The following is a 19,414-nucleotide window of genomic DNA, read 5'->3' as shown; positions in this document are numbered from 1 at the left end:
GCCTCCCAGTGCCTCCCAGTCCCCCTGAACGTCCCTCCCAGTGCTCCCAGTATCCCCCCCAGTGCTCCCAGTATCCCCTCCAGTGCCTCCCAGTGCCTCCCAGTGCCTCCCAGTCCCCCTGAACGTCCTTCCCAGTGCTCCCAGTATCCCCCAGTCCCCCTGAACGTCCCTCCCAGTGCTCCCAGTATCCCCCCCAGTGCCTCCCAGTGCCTCCCAGTGCCTCCCAGTCCCCCTGAACGTCCCTCCCAGTGCTCCCAGTATCCCTCCCAGTCCCTCCCAGTGCTCCCAGTATCCCCTCCAATCCCTCCCAGTGCTCCCAGTATGCCCCCCAGTGCCTCCCAGTGCCTCCCAGTGCCTCCCAGTGCCTCCCAGTCCCCCTGAACGTCCTTCCCAGTGCTCCCAGTATCCCCCAGTCCCCCTGAACGTCCCTCCCAGTGCTCCCAGTCTCCCCCCCAGTCCCTCCCAGTGGAGGAAGCGCCGGCGGCTCTGGGAGGGGACAATGGGGGGAGTGTCCCCTCTGGAATAAAAGGGGAAAACGGGAACGGAGAGAGCGGACAGACGGACAGCGAGAGAGGTGACGGACGGACACGGGGAAACGGGGGGGAAATGGGGCGGAAATGGGGGGAAATGGGGGAAAAATGGGGGAAATGGGGGGAAATGGGGGGAAATGGGGGGAAATGGGGGGAAATGGGGGAAATGGGGGGAAATGGGGGAAATGGGGGGAATGGAGGGAAATGGGGGAATGGGGGGAAATGGGGGGAATGGGGGGAAATGGGGGAAATGGGGATATGGGGGAAATAGGGGGAAATCGGGGGAATAGAGGGGAAAATGGGGGGGATATGGGGGGAAGTAGGGGGAAATGGGGATATGGGGGGAAATACAGGGGGGAATGGGGGAAGTAGGGGGAAATGGGGGGAAATAGAGGGGGAAATGGAATTGGGGGGAAATAGGGGGATATGGGGGAAATGGGGGGGAATGGGGGAAATAGGGAGAAAGAGGGGGAAATGGGGGAATGGGGGGAAATGGGGGGTATGGGGGAATAGAGGGGGAAATGGGGGAAAATAGAGGGGGAATGGGGGAAATAATGGGGGAATGGGGGGAATTGGGGGAAAATAGGGGGATATGGGGGAAATAGGGGGGAAATGGGGGAAATGGGGGAAATCGGGGGAAATAGGGGGGATAGAGAGGGAAATGGGGGGAAATAGAGGGGGAATGGGGGAAATAGGGGGAATAGAGGGGAAAATGGGGGGGATATGGGGGGAAGTAGGGGGAAATGGGGATATGGGGGGAAATACAGGGGGGAATGGGGGAAGTAGGGGGAAATGGGGAAAATGGGGGAAATGGGGGGAAATAGAGGGGGAAATGGGGGGAAATACGGGGAATAGGGGGAATAGAGGGAATTGGGGGGAAATAGGGGGATATGGGATGAAATAGGGGGAAATGGGAGAAATGGGGGAATAGAGGGGGAAATGGGGGGAAATGGGGGGATATGGGGAAAATAGGGGGAAATAGAGGGGGAAATGGGGGAAATGGGGGCAATAGAGGGGGAAATGGGGGGATATGGGGAAAATAGGGGGAAATAGAGGGGGAAATGGGGCAAATGGGGGGAATAGAGGGGGAAATGGGGGGAAATGGGGGGCATAGGGGGAATAGGGGGAAATAGAGGGGGAAATGGGGGGAAATAGAGGGGAAATGGGGGGAAATGGGGGGAAATGGGGGAAATGGGGGGAAATGGGGATATGGGGGAAATGGGGGGTATGGGGGGAATAGAGGGGGAAATGGGGGAAAATAGAGGGGGAATGGGGGAAATAGGGGGAAATAGGGGGATATGGGGGGAATAGAGGGGGAAATGGGGGGAATAGAGGGGGAAATGGGGGGAATAGAGGGGGAAATGGGGAAAAGGGGGGAAATAGAGGGGGAATGGGGAAATAGAGGGGGAAATGGGGGAAATAGAGGGGGAAATAGAGGGGGCAATAGAGGGGGAAATAGGGGGAATGGGGGGAAATGGGGGAAATGGGGGGATATGGATATGGACGTGGGGCCACGGGCGGTGGTGTCTCCGGGGCAGATGAAGGCTTCTCCCGTTCTCCTCCTCCTCCTCCTCGTGGGGCTTTGGGGACCCTCCGGAACACGGGGAGCGATCCGCAGACACCGAGGTGAGAGGGGAATCCCAGCCCATACTGGGAGGTCCCGGAGCCATACTGGGAGGTCCCGGAGCCATACTGGGAGGTCCCATCCCCATACTGGGAGGTCCCATGACACACCAGGATGTCCAGTTCCATACTGGGAGGTCCTGGGCCCATACTGGGAGGTCCCAGCTCCATACTGGGAGGTCCCATCCCCATACTGGGAGGTCCCATGACACACCAGGATGTCCAGTTCCATACTGGGAGGTCCCAGCTCCATACTGGGAGGTCCTAAATCCATACTGGAAGCTCCCAGCTCCATACTGGGAGGTCCCAGCTCCATACTGGGAGGTCCCATGACACACCAGGATCTCCAGCCCCATACTGGGAGGTCCCAGTTCCATACTGGGAGCTCCCAGCTCCATACTGGAAGCTCCCAGCCCCATACTGGGAGCTCCCAGCTCCATACTGGGAGGTCCTGGAGCCATACTGGGATGTCCCATGACACACCAGGATGTCCAGTTCCATACTGGGAGGTCCCAGCTCCATGCTGGAAGCTCCCAGACCCATACTGGGAGGTCCCAGCCCCATACTGGGAGTTCCCAGCCCCATACTGGGAGGTCCCAGATCTATACTGGGAGGTCCCATGACACACCAGGATCTCCAGCCCCATACTGGGAGGTCCCAGTTCCACACTGGGAGCTCCCAGCTCCATACTGGAAGCTCCCAGCCCCATACTGGGAGGTCCTGGAGCCATACTGGGATGTCCCATGACACACCAGGATGTCCAGTTCCATACTGGGAGGTCCTAGATCTATACTGGGAGGTCCCAGCTCCATACTGGGAGGTCCCATCCCCATACTGGGAGGTCCCGGCTCCATACTGGGAGGTGCTGGGCCCATACTGGGAGTTCCCAGCCCCATACTGGGATGTGCTGGGCCCATACTGGGAGTTCCCAGTGCCATACTGGGAGGTCCCATCCCCATACTGGGAGGTGCTGGGCCCATACTGGGAGTTCCCAGCGCCATACTGGGAGGTCCCGGCCCCATACTGGGAGGTGCTGGGCCCATACTGGGAGGTCCCAGCCCCATACTGGGAGGTCCCATGACACACTAGGAGGTCCCAGTTCCATACTGGAAGCTCCCAGCTCCATACTGGGAGGTCCCAGCCCCATACTGGGAGGTCCCATGACACACCAGGATGTCCAGTTCTATACTGGGAGGTCCTAGATCTATACTGGGAGGTCCCATGACACACCAGGAGGTCCCAGCTCCATACTGGAAGCTCCCAGCTCCATACTGGGAGGCCCCAGCTCCATACTGGAAGCTCCCAGCGCCATACTGGGAGGTCCCAGCCCCATACTGGAAGCTCCCATTCCCATACTGGGAGGTCCCAGCCCCATACTGGAAGCTCCCATTCCCATACTGGGAGGTCCCAGCCCCATACTGGAAGCTCCCAGCCCCATACTGGAAGCTCCCATTCCCATACTGGAAGCTCCCATTCCCATACTGGAAGCTCCCAGTGCCATACTGGGAGGTGCTGGGCCCATACTGGGAGGTCCCATGACACACCAGGATCTCCAGCTCCATACTGGGAGGTCCCAGCCCCATACTGGGAGGTTCCATCCACATACTGGAAGCTCCCAGTGCCATACTGGGAGGTCCCAGCCCCATACTGGGAGTTCCCAGTGCCATACTGGGAGGTGCTGGGCCCATACTGGTGTGGCGCAGGGTCCCTCCTGTACCCGTTCGGCACCGGCACGGGGGACGCGGTGACGCCCCACGAGGACGATGGGATGAGCCCCGAGATCCACCTCTGGGAGAACTTCTCCTTCTACGGAAGAGCCCACGGCAGCCTCTACGTGAGTCCTTCCGCGGGAGGAGGCCACCACCGCGTGGAGGTCCCGGGGGGTTGAGGGCATCACCGGGTGGGGATTCCATGGGTTTGAGGACATCATGGGTTGAAGAAACCATGGGATGAAGGTTCCATGGGTTTGAGGGCATCATGGGATGAGGATTCCATGGGTTTGAGGACATTATGGGTGGAAGAAACCATGGGTTGAAGGTTCCATGAGGTTGAGGGCATCATGGGATGGAGATTCCATGGGTTTGAGGGCATTATGGGATGGAGAAACCATGGGTTGAAGGTTCCATGGGTTTGAGGGCATCACGGGATGGAGATTCCATGGGTTTGAGGACATTATGGGATGGAGAAACCATGGGTTGAAGGTTCCATGGGGTTGAGGGCATCATGGGATGAGGATTCCATGGGTTGAGGGCATCACGGGATGAGGATTCCATGGGTTTGAGGACATTATGGGATGGAGAAACCATGGGTTGAAGGTTCCATGGGTTGAAGGCACCACCGCGTGGAGGTCCCGTGGGTTGAGGGCATCACGGGGTGGGGATTCCATGGGTTTGAGGACATTATGGGATGGAGAAACCATGGGATGAAGGTTCCATGGGTTTGAGGGCATCGTGGGATGAGGATTCCATGGGTTTGAGGACATTATGGGATGGAGAAACCATGGGATGAAGGTTCCATGGGTTTGAGGGCATCATGGGATGAGGATTCCATGGGTTTGAGGACATTATGGGTGGAGAAACCATGGGTTGAAGGTTCCATGGGGTTGAGGGCATCATGGGATGAGGATTCCATGGGTTTGAGGACATTATGGGTGGAAGAAACCATGGGATGAAGGTTCCATGGGTTTGAGGGCATCATGGGATGAGGATTCCATGGGTTTGAGGACATTATGGGATGGAGAAACCATGGGTTGAAGGTTCCATGGGTTGAAGGCACCACCGCGTGGAGGTCCCGTGGGTTGAGGGCATCACGGGGTGGGGATTCCATGGGTTTGAGGACATTATGGGATGGAGAAACCATGGGATGAAGGTTCCATGGGTTTGAGGACATTATGGGTTGAAGAAACCATGGGATGAAGGTTCCATGAGGTTGAGGGCATCATGGGATGAGGATTCCATGGGTTTGAGGACATTATGGGATGGAGAAACCATGGGATGAAGGTTCCATGGGGTTGAGGGCATCGTGGGATGAGGATTCCATGGGTTTGAGGACATTATGGGATGGAGAAACCATGGGTTGAAGGTTCCATGGGTTGAAGGCACCACCGCGTGGAGGTCCCGTGGGGTTGAGGGCATCACAGGATGGAGATTCCATGGGTTTGAGGACATTATGGGATGGAGAAACCATGGGATGAAGGTTCCATGGGTTTGAGGACATCATGGGATGGAGATTCCATGGGTTGAAGGTTCCATGAGGTTGAGGGCATCATGGGATGAGGATTCCATGGGTTTGAGGACATTATGGGTGGAAGAAACCATGGGATGAAGGTTCCATGGGGTTGAGGGCATCACGGGGTGGAGATTCCATGGGTTTGAGGACATTATGGGTGGAGAAACCATGGGATGAAGGTTCCATGGGGTTGAGGGCATCATGGGATGGGGATTCCATGGGTTTGAGGGCATTATGGGATGGAGAAACCATGGGATGAAGGTTCCATGGGGTTGAGGGCATCATGGGATGAGGATTCCATGGGTTTGAGGACATTATGGGATGGAGAAACCATGGGTTGAAGGTTCCATGGGTTGAAGGCACCACCGCGTGGAGGTCCCATGGGTTGAGGGCATCACGGGGTGGAGATTCCATGGGTTTGAGGACATTATGGGTGGAGAAACCATGGGATGAAGGTTCCATGGGGTTGAGGGCATCATGGGATGAGGATTCCATGGGTTTGAGGACATTATGGGTGGAGAAACCATGGGATGAAGGTTCCATGGGGTTGAGGGCATCATGGGATGAGGATTCCATGGGTTTGAGGACATTATGGGTGGAAGAAACCATGGGATGAAGGTTCCATGGGTTGAAGGCACCACCGCGTGGAGGTCCCATGGGTTGAGGGCATCACGGGGTGGAGATTCCATGGGTTTGAGGACATTATGGGTGGAGAAACCATGGGATGAAGGTTCCATGGGGTTGAGGGCATCATGGGATGAGGATTCCATGGGTTTGAGGACATTATGGGTGGAAGAAACCATGGGATGAAGGTTCCATGGGTTGAAGGCACCACCGCGTGGAGGTCCCGTGGGGTTGAGGGCATTATGGGTTGAAGAAACCATGGGTTGAAGGTTCCATGAGGTTGAGGGCATCATGGGATGGGGATTCCATGGGTTTGAGGGCATCATGGGTTGAAGAAACCATGGGTTGAAGGTTCCATGGGTTGAGGGCATCATGGGATGAGGATTCCATGGGTTTGAGGACATTATGGGTGGAAGAAACCATGGGTTGAAGGTTCCATGAGGTTGAGGACATCATGGGATGAGGATTCCATGGGTTTGAGGGCATTATGGGTTGGAGAAACCATGGGTTGAAGGTTCCATGAGGTTGAGGGCATCATGGGATGAGGATTCCATGGGTTTGAGGGCATTATGGGTGGAAGAAACCATGGGTTGAAGGTTCCATGGGGTTGAGGGCATCACAGGATGGAGATTCCATGGGTTTGAGGACATTATGGGATGGAGAAACCATGGGTTGAAGGTTCCATGAGGTTGAGGGCATCGTGGGATGGGGATTCCATGGGTTTGAGGGCATCATGGGTGGAGAAACCATGGGTTGAAGGTTCCATGGGTTGAGGGCATCATGGGATGAGGATTCCATGGGTTGAGGGCATCACGGGGTGGGGATTCCATGGGTTTGAGGACATTATGGGATGGAGAAACCATGGGATGAAGGTTCCATGAGGTTGAGGGCATCACAGGATGGAGATTCCATGGGATGAAGGTTCCATGAGGTTGAGGGCATCATGGGATGAGGATTCCATGGGTTTGAGGACATCATGGGATGGAGAAACCATGGGTTGAAGGTTCCATGGGTTTGAGGACATTATGGGATGGAGATTCCATGGGATGAAGGTTCCATGGGGTTGAGGACATCACGGGATGAGGATTCCATGGGTTTGGGGGTCCCCATAGATTGGAGGTCACCATGGATTGGAGATGGAGATCCCATGAGTTTGGGGACACCACGGATTGAGGTCACCATGAATTGGGGGTCCCCATGGATTGGGGTCCCCATGGATCGGAGATGGAGATCCCACGAGTTTTGGGGTCACCATAGATTGGGGTCACCATAGATTGGAGATCCCACGAGTTTGGGGGTCCCCATGGGTTGGAGATGGAGATCCCACGAGTTTGAGGGTCACCATGGGTTGGGGGTCCCCATAGATTGGAGATGGAGATCCCATGAGTTTTGGGGTCACCATAGATTGGGGGTCACCATGGATTGGAGATCCCACGAGTTTTGGGGTCACATTGGATTGAGGTCCCCATGGATTGGGGTCACCATGGATCGGAGATGGAGATCCCACGAGTTTTGGGGTCCCCATGGGTTGGAGATGGAGATCCCATGAGTTTGGGGGTCCCCATGGGTTGGGGGTCCCCATAGATTGGAGATGGAGATCCCACGAGTTTTGGGGTCACCACGGATTGAGGTCACCATAGATTCGAGGTCACCATGGATTGGGGTCCCCATAGATTGGAGATCCCATGAGTTTGGGGTCACCATAGATTGGGGGTCACCACGGATTGGGGTCACCATGGATTCGAGGTCACCATGGATTGGGGTCACCATAGATTGGAGATCCCACGAGTTTGGGGTCACCATAGATTGAGGTCACCATAGATTCGAGGTCACCATGAATTGGAGGTCCCCATGGATTGGAGATGGAGATCCCACAAGTTTTGGGGTCACCACCGATTGAGGTCACCATAGATTCGAGGTCACCATGGATTGGGGTCCCCATAGATTGGAGATCCCATGAGTTTGGGGTCCCCATAGATTGGAGATGGAGATCCCACGAGTTTTGGGGTCACTACAGATTGAGGTCACCATGAATTGGGGGTCCCCATGGGTTGGGGGTCCCCATAGATTGGAGATCCCACGAGTTTTGGGGTCACCATGGGTTGGGGGTCCCCATAGATTGGAGATGGAGATCCCACGAGTTTTGGGGTCACATTGGATTGAGGTCCCCATGGATTGGGGTCACCATGGATCGGAGATGGAGATCCCACGAGTTTTGGGGTCCCCATGGGTTGGAGATGGAGATCCCATGAGTTTGGGGGTCCCCATGGGTTGGGGGTCCCCATGGATTGGAGATGGAGATCCCACGAGTTTTGGGGTCACCACGGATTGAGGTCACCATAGATTCGAGGTCACCATGGATTGGGGTCCCCATGGATTGGAGATGGAGATCCCATGAGTTTTCGGGTCCCCATGGGTTGGAGATGGAGATCCCATGAGTTTTGGGGTCACCATAGATTGGGGGTCACCATGGATTGGGGTCCCCATGAGTTGAGGGTCCCCATAGATTGGAGATGGAGATCCCACGAGTTTGGGGGTCCCCATGGGTTGGAGATGGAGATCCCACGAGTTTGGGGGTCACCACGGATTGAGGTCACCATGAATTGGGGGTCACCATGGATTGGGGTCCCCATGAGTTGAGGGTCCCCATAGATTGGAGATGGAGATCCCACGAGTTTTGGGGTCACCATGGATTGAGGTCACCATGAATTGGAGGTCCCCATGGGTTGAGGGTCCCCATAGATTGGAGATGGAGATCCCACGAGTTTGGGGGTCACCACGGATTGAGGTCACCATGAATTGGGGGTCCCCATGGATTGGGGTCACCATGGATCGGAGATGGAGATCCCACGAGTTTTGGGGTCCCCACGGATTGGGGTCACCACGGATTGAGGTCACCATAGATTCGAGGTCACCATGGATTGGGGTCACCATAGATTGGAGATCCCACGAGTTTTGGGGTCACCATGGGTTGGGGGTCCCCATAGATTGGAGATGGAGATCCCACGAGTTTTGGGGTCACCACGGATTGATGTCCCCATGGGTTGGAGGTCCCCATAGATTGGAGATGGAGACCCCACGAGTTTTGGGGTCCCCATAGATTGGAGATGGAGATCCCATGAGTTTTGGGGTCACCATGGATTGGGGTCACCATAGATTGGAGATCCCACGAGTTTGGGGGTCACCATAGATTGGAGATTCCATGAGTTTGAGGGTCACCATAGATTGGGGTCACCACGGATTGAGGTCCCCATGGGTTGGAGGTCCCCATAGATCGGAGATGGATACCCCACGAGTTTTGGGGTCCCCATGGATTGAGGTCACCATGGATTGGGGTCCCCATAGATTGGAGATGGAGATCCCATGAGTTTTGGGGTCACCATGGATTGAGGTCCCCATAGATCAGAGATGGAGATCCCACGAGTTTTGGGGTCACCATGGATTGAGATCCCCATGAGTTTTGGGGTCCCCATGGGTTGGAGGTCCCCATGGATCGGAGATGGATACCCCATGAGTTTTGGGGTCCCCCCGGATTTGGGGGGGGTTTTCTCCTCCATACCGACCGTCGGTTGTCCTCCTGCAGGTGAACAACAACGGTGGAGTGTCCTTCGGGGTGGGGGTCCCCGAGTTCACCCCGGAGCCCTTCCCCCTCTCGGGCCACCGCCCCTTCGTGGCGCCGTTCTGGGCCGACGTGGACAACCGTTTGGAGGGGAACATCTTCTACCGACAAAGCCGAGAGCCGAAGCTCCTGTCCCGCTTGGAGAAGGACCTGAAGGTCCTCTCGGAACCTTCTGAGATGTCTCCTCGACCCACGTGGGCTTTCGTGGCCACCTGGGATGGAGTGTCCTACTTCGGTTCCGCTTCCAAGAAGGTGGGATGGAGATATTGGGGTCATCGGGATGGAGATATGGGGTCACCAAGAAGGTGGGATGGAGATATGGAGATATTGGGCCACCAGGATGGAGATATGGAGCTATGGGGCCACCAGGATGGAGCTATGGGGCCACTGGGAGGTGGGATGGAGATATTGGGGCCACCAGGATGGAGATATGGAGATATGGGGCCACCGGGATGGAGATATGGGGCCACCAGGATGGAGATATGGAGATATTGGGCCACCGGGATGGAGATATGGGGCCACCAGGATGGAGATATGGGGCCACCGGGATGGAGATATGGAGATATGGGGCCACCAGGATGGAGCTATGGAGCTATGGGGCCACCAGGATGGAGATATGGAGATATTGGGGCCACCAGGATGGAGATATGGAGATATGGGGCCACCAGGATGGAGATATGGGGCCACCAGGTTGGAGATATGGAGATATGGGGCCATCGGGATGGAGCTATGGGGCCACCAGGATGGAGCTATGGGGCCACCAGGATGGAGATATGGAGATATTGGGGCTATCAGGATGGAGATATGGAGATATGGGGCCACCGGGATGGAGATATGGGGCCACCAGGGTGGAGATATGGAGATATGGGGCCACCAGGATGGAGATATGGGGCCACCAAGAAGGTGGGATGGAGCTATGGGGCCACCAGGATGGAGATATGGAGCTATGGGGCCACCAGGATGGAGATATGGAGATATTGGGCCACAAGGATGGAGATATGGGGCCACCAGGGTGGAGATATGGAGCTATGGGGCCACCAGGATGGAGATATGGGGCCACCAAGAGGTGGGATGGAGCTATGGGGCCACCAGGATGGAGATATGGAGCTATGGGGCCACCGGGATGGAGATATGGAGCTATGGGGCCACCAAGAGGTGGGATGGAGCTATGGGGCCACCAGGATGGAGATATGGAGCTATGGGGCCACCGGGATGGAGATATGGAGCTATGGGGCCACCAAGAGGTGGGATGGAGCTATGGGGCCACTGGGATGGAGATATGGAGATATGGGGCCACCAGGATGGAGATATGGGGCTATGGGGCCACCAGGATGGAGATATGGAGATATTGGGCCACCAGGATGGAGCTATTGGGCCACCGGGATGGAGATATGGGGCCACCAAGAAGGTGGGATGGAGCTATGGGGCCACCGGGATGGAGATGACCCCGCTGAGGTCCCCCCTCGGCAGGTGAACACCTTCCAGGCGGTTTTGGCCACGGATGGGACCGCGTCCTACGTGATGTTCAACTACGGAGACCTCCAGTGGACCACCGGCATCGCCAACCACGGCAACGCCCACAGCGGCCTCGGCGGCCTCCCCGCCCAGGTGGGGGAATCCCGGGAATCCGGGGGGGAATTCCGGGGATCCGGGGGGAATTTGAGGGGATTTGGGGGGAAATTAAGGGAATTTTGGGTAAAATTAGGGGAATTTTGGGTGAAATTGAGGGGATTTGGGGGGAATTCCAGGGATTTGGGGGGAATTCTGGGGATTTGGGGTGAAATTGAGGGGATTTGGAGTGGAATTGAGGGGATTTTGGGAGGAATTCCGGGGATTTGGGGGGAATTCCAGGGATTTGGGGTGAAATTGAGGGAATTTTGGGTAAAATTAGGGGAATTTTGGGTGGAATTGAGAGAACTTGGAGAGAAATTGAGGGAATTTGGAGAGAAATTGAGGGAATTTGGAGTGAAAGTAAGGAAATTTTGGGTAAAATTAGGGGAATTTTGGGAGGAATTGAGGGGATTTGGAGTGAAATTGAGGGGATCTGGGGCAAAATTAAGGAAATTTTGGGTGGAATTGAGGGGATTTTGGGTGGAATTGAGGGAATTTGGGGGGAATTGAGGAGATTTTGGGTAAAATTAGGGGAATTTGGGGAGGAATTGAGAGAACTTGGGGGGATTTGAGGGAATTTTGGGGGGAATTGAGGAGATTTGGGGGAATTGAAGGGATTTGGGGGGAATTGAGGGGATTTGGGGTGAAATTGAGGGAATTTTGGGGGAATTGAGGGGATTTGGAGTGAAATTAAGGGAATTTTAGGTAAAATTAGGGGAATTTTGGGAGGAATTGAGGGGATTTGGAGTGAAATTGAGGGAATTTGGGGGAATTGAGGGGATTTTGGGGGGAATTGAGGGAATTTGGGTGGAATTGAGGGGATTTTGGGGGGAATTGAGGGGATTTTGGGTGAAATGGAGGGGATTTTGGAAGGAATTGAGGGGATTTGGGGGAATTGAGGGGACTTGGGGTGAAATTGAGGGGATTTGGGGGGAATTAAGGGGATTTTGGGTAAAATTAGGGGACTTTGGGGTGGAATTGAGAGAACTTGGGGGGAATTGAGGGAATTTGGAGTGAAATTGAGGGGATTTGGGGGGAATTGAGGAAATTTGGAGTGAAATTGAGGGGATTTGGGGGGAATTGAGGGGATTTGGGGTGAAATTGAGGGGATTTGGGGGGAATTCCAGGGATTTGGGGGGAAATTAAGGGGATTTTGGGTAAAATTAGGGGAATTTGGGGAGGAATTGAGAGAACTTGGGGGGATTTGAGGGGATTTGGAGTGAAATTGAGGGAATTTGGGTGGAATTGAGGGGATTTGGAGGGAATTGAGGGGATTTGGGAGGAAATTGAGGGAATTTTGGGGGGAATTGAGGGGATTTTGGGGGGAATTGAGGGAATTTGGGGGAATTGAGGGGATTTGGGGGAATTGAGGGAATTTGGGGGGAATTGAGGGGAATTTTGGGAGGAATTGAGAGAACTTGAGGGGATTTGAGGGAATTTTGGGTGAAATTGAGGGGATTTGGGGGAATTGAGGGGAATTGGGGGGAATTGAGGGGATTTGGGGTAAAATTAGGGGAATTTTGGGAGGAATTGAGAGAACTTGGGGGGATTTGAGGGAATTTGGAGTGAAATGGGATTTGGGGGGAATTGAGGGGATCTGGAGTGAAATTGAGGGAATTTGGAGTGAAATTAAGGGAATTTTGGGTAAAATTAGGGGAATTTTGGGAGGAATTGAGAGAACTTGGGGGGAATTGAGGGGATTTTGGGGGAATTGAGGGGATTTGGGGGAATTGAGGGGATTTTGTGTGGGATTCATGAAATTTGGGTGGAAATTGTGGAATTCTGAGTGGAAATCATGGAATTCGGGGTGGAATTCATGGAATTCTGTGTGGAAACCATGGAATTCTGGGTGGAAATCATGGAATTCATGGATTTCTGGGTGGACTTTGTGTAATTTTGGGTGGGATTCATGAAATTTGGGTGGAAATTGTGGAATTCTGGGTGGAAACCACGGAATTTTGGGTGGAAACCATGGAATTCTGGGTGGAAATGATGGAATTCTGGGTGGAAACCATGGAATTTGGGGCAGAAATGATGGAATTTGGGGTGTGTTTCCAGGCGGGGTTCAACAGTGGAGACGACGTCCACTTCTTCAACCTTCCTGGGTCGCGGACTCCGGAGGTCCTCAACATCTCCCGACGGAGCAACGTGGGCGTTCCCGGGAGATGGATCTTCCGCGTGGACGAATTCCTGGAAAACCAGGAGACCCCGAGACCCCCCGAGACCACCACCACCTCTCCGATGGCCACCGAGGAGAAGGTCTACATCTGCGAGTGGTGAGGAACGCCAGCACCGACCCGGGGGGACACCACCACCTTCTTGGGGGTCACCAAGGCCTTCCTGGGGGGCTCCAGATGTTCTTGGGGGGCTCCAGGGCCTTCTTGGGGGTCACCAGGACCTTCTCAGGGGGCTCCAGGACCTTCTCAGGGGGCTCCAGATGTTCTTGGGGGGCACCAGAACCTTCTCAGGGGTCACCTGGACCTTCTTGGGGGTCACCAGGACCTTCTCGGGGGGCTCCAGATGTTCTTGGGGGGCACCAGGACCTTCTCAGGGGGCACCAGGACCTCCTTGGGGTCACCAGGACCTTCTTGGGGGTCACCAGGACCTCCTTGGGGGCACCACGACCTTCTCAGGGGTCACCAAGACCTTCTTGGGGGGCTCCAGATGTTCTTGGGGGGCACCAGGACCTTCTTGGGGGTCACCAGATGTTCTTGGGGGTCACCAGGACCTTCTCAGGGGGCACCAGGACCTCCTTGGGGTCACCAGGACCTTCTTGGGGGTCACCAGGACCTCCTTGGGGACACCACGACCTTCTCAGGGGTCACCAAGACCTTCTTGGGGGGCTCCAGATGTTCTTGGGGGGCACCAGGACCTTCTTGGGGGTCACCAGATGTTCTTGGGGGGCACCAGGACCTTCTTGGGGGTCACCAGATGTTCTTGGGGGGCACCAGGACCTTCTCAGTGGTCACCAGGACCTTCTCGGGGGGCACCAGGACCTTCTTGGGGGGCACCAGATGTTCTCGGGGGTCACCAGGACCTTCTCGGGGGTCACCAGGACCTTCTCAGGGGTCACCAGGACCTTCTCGGGGGGCTCCAGATGTTCTTGGGGGTCACCAGATGTTCTTGGGGGTCACCTGGACCTTCTTGGGGGTCACCAGATGTTCTTGGGGGTCACCTGGACCTTCTTGGGGGGCACCAGATGTTCTTGGGGGGCACCAGGACCTTCTCAGGGGGCTCCAGATGTTCTTGGGGGGCTCCAGGACCTTCTCGGGGGTCACCAGAACCTTCTTGGGGGTCACCAGGACCTTCTTGGGGGGCTCCAGATGTTCTTGGGGGTCACCTGGACCTTCTCGGGGGTCATCAAGACCTTCCTGGGGGGCACCAGATGTTCTTGGGGGGCTCCAGGACCTTCTTGGGGGTCTCCAGATGTTCTTGGGGGTCCCCAGGACTTTGGGGTCCCCCCTGACGCCCCCTCTTTCCCCCCCAGATCTCCCCCCGTCGCCGTCGCCGTGGAAACAGCAATAAAGACACTGAGCAGCAGCCGTGGGCGCCTGTGACCCCCAAACCCACCGGGGGACCCCAAAACCCCCAAAGCCACTGTGAGACCCCAAAATCACCGCAAAGAGACCCCCAAAAGCCACCAGAGGGACCCCAAAAGCCATCAGAGGGACCCAAAAGCCATCAGAGGACCCCAAAAGCCACCAAAGGGACCCCAAAAGCCATCAGAGGACCCAAAAGCCACCAAAGGGACCCCAAAAACCACCAAAGGGACCCCAAAAGCCATCAGAGGGACCCCAAAACCCCATCAGAGGAACCAAAATCACCCCAAAAGACCCCAAAAGCCACCAAAGGACCCCAAAACCCCATCAGAGGAACCAAAATCACCCCAAAGGACCCCAAAATCCACCAAAGAGACCCCAAAAGCCATCAGAGGACCCAAAATCCCCCCAAAGGACCCCAAAATCCACTAAAGGGACCCCAAAATCCATCAAAGGGATCCAAAATCCCCCCAAAGGACCCCAAAATACACCAAAGAGACCCCAAAACCCACCAAAGGGACCCAAAATCACCACAAAGGACCCCAAAATACACCAAAGGGACCCCAAAATCACCACAAAGGACCCCAAAATCCACTAAAGGGACCCAAAAATCCACCAAAGGGATCCAAAATCCCCCCAAAGGACCCCAAAATCCACTAAAGGGACCCCCAAAACCCAATAAGGGGATGTGCTCATAGGGCTCTACGGGGCCGCAAAGCATCATGGGAGTTGTAGTCCCGGATGTAACAGGCGCCCATGGAGGCGCAAAGCCTCATGGGCGTTGTAGTCCTGACTGCGGGGACACAATGGGCTCTATGGCGCCGCGGGGTATGATGGGAGCTGTAGTCCACGTAGTAGGGACAGCATAGGGGCTCTATGGGGCGCGAAGGATCATGGGAGTTGTAGTCCCAATAATGGGGCGCTAATGGGTTCCTATGGAGGCGCAAAGCCTGATGGGAACTGTAGTCGCTCGGTTAGGCCACACTGGCTTTATTGAGGTCGCAGGGCATGATGGGAGCTGTAGTCCTGTGGAGCCGCCATGACACCCCCTCCCTGGAGAGGAATTGTGGGTCGGGGGGGGTGGGTGGGTTAAAATGCCTTTAAGAAGGGGACGGGGGGGAAGAGAATGTCGGGAGTACCCCAAAATGGGGGAGTGGAGGGCGGTTCCTCACCCCACGGCCCCCCCCGAAGGCTGAGGGGGCTCCGACAGCGCCGTCAGGTGGGATTCGACGAGTCTGTAGGGAAAGAGAGAGGGGAAAAGGGGAGCAAAGCATGATGGGAGGTGTAGTACAGGGAAATGGGGGGTCTAAAGGGGCTCAAAGCATCATGGGAGCTGTAGGCCTGGATCTAATGTGTCCCTATGGGGCGCAAAGCATCATGGGAGCTGTAGGCCTGGATCTAATGTGTCCCTATGGGGCGCAAAGCATCACGGGAGCTGCAGTCCTGGATCTAATGTGTTTCTATGGGGCGCAAAGCATCATGGGAGCTGTAGGCCTGGACCTAATGTGTCTCTATGCATCATGGGAGCTGTAGGCCTGGATCTAATGCAGCCCTACGGGGCGCAAAGCATCATGGGAGCTGTAGGCCTGGATCTAATGCAGCCCTATGGGGCGCAAAGCATCATGGGAGCTGTAGGCCTGGACCTAATGTGTCCCTATGGGGCGCAAAGCATCATGGGAGCTGTAGGCCTGAATCTAATGTGTCCCTATGGGGCGCAAAGCATCATGGGAGCTGTAGGCCTGAATCTAATGCATCTCTATTGGGCGCAAAGCATCATGGGAGCTGTAGTTCCAATAATGGGGTCTAACGGGGCCTATGGGGCGCAAAGCATGATGGGAGTTGTAGTCCCAAGGGCAAGGGGAGCCCAAGATGGCGGCGGGGGGGGTGCCAACATACCCCAAGAGCCCCTGAAGCGTCCGTCGGCGCCGGAGCAGCAGCTGCAGGAGGGGATCGGCTGTGGGGCGACCCACAAGTCAGAGACTGCCCCATAAGTGACCCCCCTGCCCCATAAGTGCTCCCTCTGCCCCATAAGTGACCCCTCTGCCCCATAAGTGATCCCTCTGCCCCATAAGTGACCCCTCTGCCCCATAAGTGCTCCCTCTGCCCCATAAGTGACCCCTCCAGACCCATAAGTGACTCCTCAGCCCCATAAGTGACTCCTCCAGACCCATAAGTACTCCCTCTGCCCCATAAGTGACCCCTCCAGACCCATAAGTGACCCCTCTGCCCCATAAGTGACCCCCAGAGACCCACAAGTGAGGGCCTCCCCCCCCCTTCCAGCCTCTCACTCAGTGGTTGTGTTGCTGCTCCTGGTCCGGAGTCACGTGACCTCCAAGATGGCCACTGGCACAAAGGATCATGGGAGTTTGGCTCCAATAATGGCGTCTCCTGGCGCAGAGGATCATGGGAGCAGCTCCTGTTAGGCTCTAGGCCTCCGTGAGGGTCATGTGACGTCCAAGATGGCCGCTGGCGCAAGGCATCATGGGAGTTTGGCTCCTCTTGCTCCTTCCTGGGGCGCAAAGGATCATGGGAGTCGATCCTGGTGGCGCCCGGGGGGTCACGTGACCTCCTGGATGGCCGCTGGCACAAAGGATCATGGGAGTTCGGCTCCAATAATGGTGTCTCCGGGCGCAAAGGATCATGGGAGTCGATCCTGGCTGAGTCTCGACCTCCATGAGGGTCACGTGACCTCCAGGATGGCCGCTGGGGCAAAGGATCATGGGAGTTTGGCTCCTCTTGGTCCAATCCTTGGCGCAGAGGATCATGGGAGCCGATCCTGGCTGAGTCTTGACCTCCATGAGGGTCACGTGACGTCCAAGATGGCCGCTGGCGCAAAGCATCATGGGAGTTTGGCTCCTTCCTGGGGCGCAAAGGATCATGGGAGCGGCTCCTGTTGGGCTCTAGACCTCCTTGAGGGTCACGTGACCTCCAAGATGGCCACCGGCACAAAGCATCATGGGAGTTCGGCTCCTCTTGCTCCTTCTTGGGGCGCAAAGGATCATGGGAGCGGCTCCTGGTGGCACCCAGGGGGTCACGTGACCTCCTGGATGGCCGCCGGCGCAAAGCATCATGGGAGTTCGGCTCCAATAACGGCGTCTCCAGGCGCAAAGGATCATGGGAGTCGATCCTGGCTGAGTCTTGACCTCCATGAGAGTCATGTGACGTCCAAGATGGCCGCCGGCGCAAAGCATCATGGGAGTTCGGCTCCTCTTGCTCCTTCTTGGGGCGCAAAGGATCATGGGAGCGGCTCCTGGTGGCACCCAGGGGGTCACGTGACCTCCAAGATGGCCGCTGGCGCAAAGGATCATGGGAGTTTGGCTCCAATAATGGCGTCTCCTGGTGCAAAGGCTCATGGGAACGGCTCCTGTTGGGCTCTAGGCCTCCGTGAGGATCACGTGACGTCCAAGATGGCCGCCGGCACAAAGCATCATGGGAGTTTGGCTCCTCTTGGTCCAATCCCTGGCGCAAAGGATGATGGGAGCAGCTCCCGGCTGAGTCTTGACCTAGACGGGGGTCACGTGACCTCCAAGATGGCCGCCACCACGTCGAAGGCTCTGTCCAAGATGGCGGCGCCCGCACAGCCTCGTCCTGATCACGTGACCTCCAAGATGGCAGACAGGGGGCGGAGCCGAGAAGGGAGAAACTGGGAGGGGGGAGAGAGAGGGGAGAGATCAGTGGGGCAGAATCTATGGGGCAGAGAGGGGATCTGTGGGGCAGAGGGGGATCTATGGGGCAGAGAGGAATCTATGGGGCAGAGGGGATCTGTGGGGCAGAGGGGGATCTGTGGGGCAGAGGGGATCTATGGGGCAGAGGGGATCTATGGGGCAGAGGGGGGATCTATGGGGCAGAGGGGGATCTGTGGGGCAGAATCTATGGGGCACAGGGGGATCTATGGGGCAGAGGAGGGCTCTATGGGGCAGAATCTATGGGGCAGAGGGGATCTGTGGGGCAGAGAGGGATCTATGGGGCAGAGGAGGATCTATGGGGCAGAGGGGATCTGAGGGGCAGAGGGGGATCTATGGGGCAGAGGGGGATCTATGGGGCAGAGGGGGATCTATGGGGCAGAGGGGATCTGAGGGGCAGAGGGGGATCTGTGGGGCAGAGGGGGATCTATGGGGCAGAGGAGGATCTATGGGGCAGAGGGGATCTGAGGGGCAGAGGGGGATCTATGGGGCAGAGGAGGATCTATGGGGCAGAGGGGATCTGAGGGGCAGAGGGGGATCTGTGGGGCAGAGGGGGATCTGTGGGGCAGAGGGGGATCTATGGGGCAGAGGAGGATCTATGGAGGAGGATCTATGGGGCAGAGGGTCTCTATGGGTCAGGGCCTCACTTGTGGGGCGCCCCATAAGTGCCCCCCCCACCTCCTCCGCAACAGCCGCTCCGTTCGCTCCTCCAGACTCGGCTCCTGCGATGACGTCGTGCGTGACGTCATCGTGACGTCACACCACTCCCTTCCCCCCCCCTTTCCTCCTCCTGCCCCACACTTATGGGGCAGCGGCGCCCCTCAAGTCCTCCCCGGCTCCATTGTTCCCTTGGCAACGCCGACTTCCGGTTTGCCCTTCTTTCCGCTTCCGGTCTTTCTATGGTGGGGTTTTTAGTTGAGCGCGAAATGGCGCCTTTTGTAGTTCTCCCCTCGCGCT

General features: G+C 56.5%; 2 protein-coding genes across 3 annotated transcripts; one reads left to right on the top strand and one right to left on the bottom strand.

Moving 5' to 3' along the window:
- The first annotated feature begins 402 nt into the window (after positions 1-402).
- On the top strand, positions 403-14,852 carry LOC128849920 (sushi, nidogen and EGF-like domain-containing protein 1). Its single transcript, XM_054052638.1, has 7 exons — positions 403-574; positions 2,069-2,156; positions 3,857-3,987; positions 9,589-9,876; positions 11,095-11,232; positions 13,294-13,511; positions 14,723-14,852. Coding segments are annotated over exons 2-7 (864 nt in total). The 5' UTR covers positions 403-574; the 3' UTR covers positions 14,724-14,852.
- Positions 14,853-15,862: 1,010 nt separating this feature from the next.
- LOC128849911 (serine/arginine repetitive matrix protein 1-like) lies at positions 15,863-19,305 on the bottom strand. Of its 2 annotated transcripts, XM_054052608.1 has the most exons (4): positions 19,136-19,305; positions 17,063-18,417; positions 16,671-16,728; positions 15,863-16,009 (listed from the first exon to the last, which is right to left on the bottom strand). In XM_054052608.1, exons 1-4 carry the CDS (start codon positions 19,204-19,206, stop codon positions 15,943-15,945), a joined length of 1,551 nt encoding a protein of 516 aa, XP_053908583.1. In that variant the 5' UTR covers positions 19,207-19,305; the 3' UTR covers positions 15,863-15,942. The 2 variants fall into 2 exon arrangements, with proteins under 2 accessions (XP_053908583.1, XP_053908582.1); XM_054052607.1 differs by lacking the exon at positions 15,863-16,009 and having other exon boundaries at positions 16,021-16,728.
- Positions 19,306-19,414: the final 109 nt, after the last annotated feature.

This window comes from Cuculus canorus, chromosome 35 (assembly GCF_017976375.1).
Source record: "Cuculus canorus isolate bCucCan1 chromosome 35, bCucCan1.pri, whole genome shotgun sequence".
NCBI classification, from domain to species: Eukaryota; Metazoa; Chordata; class Aves; order Cuculiformes; family Cuculidae; genus Cuculus; species Cuculus canorus.
This window is presented reverse-complemented; position numbering and strand designations above follow the sequence as displayed.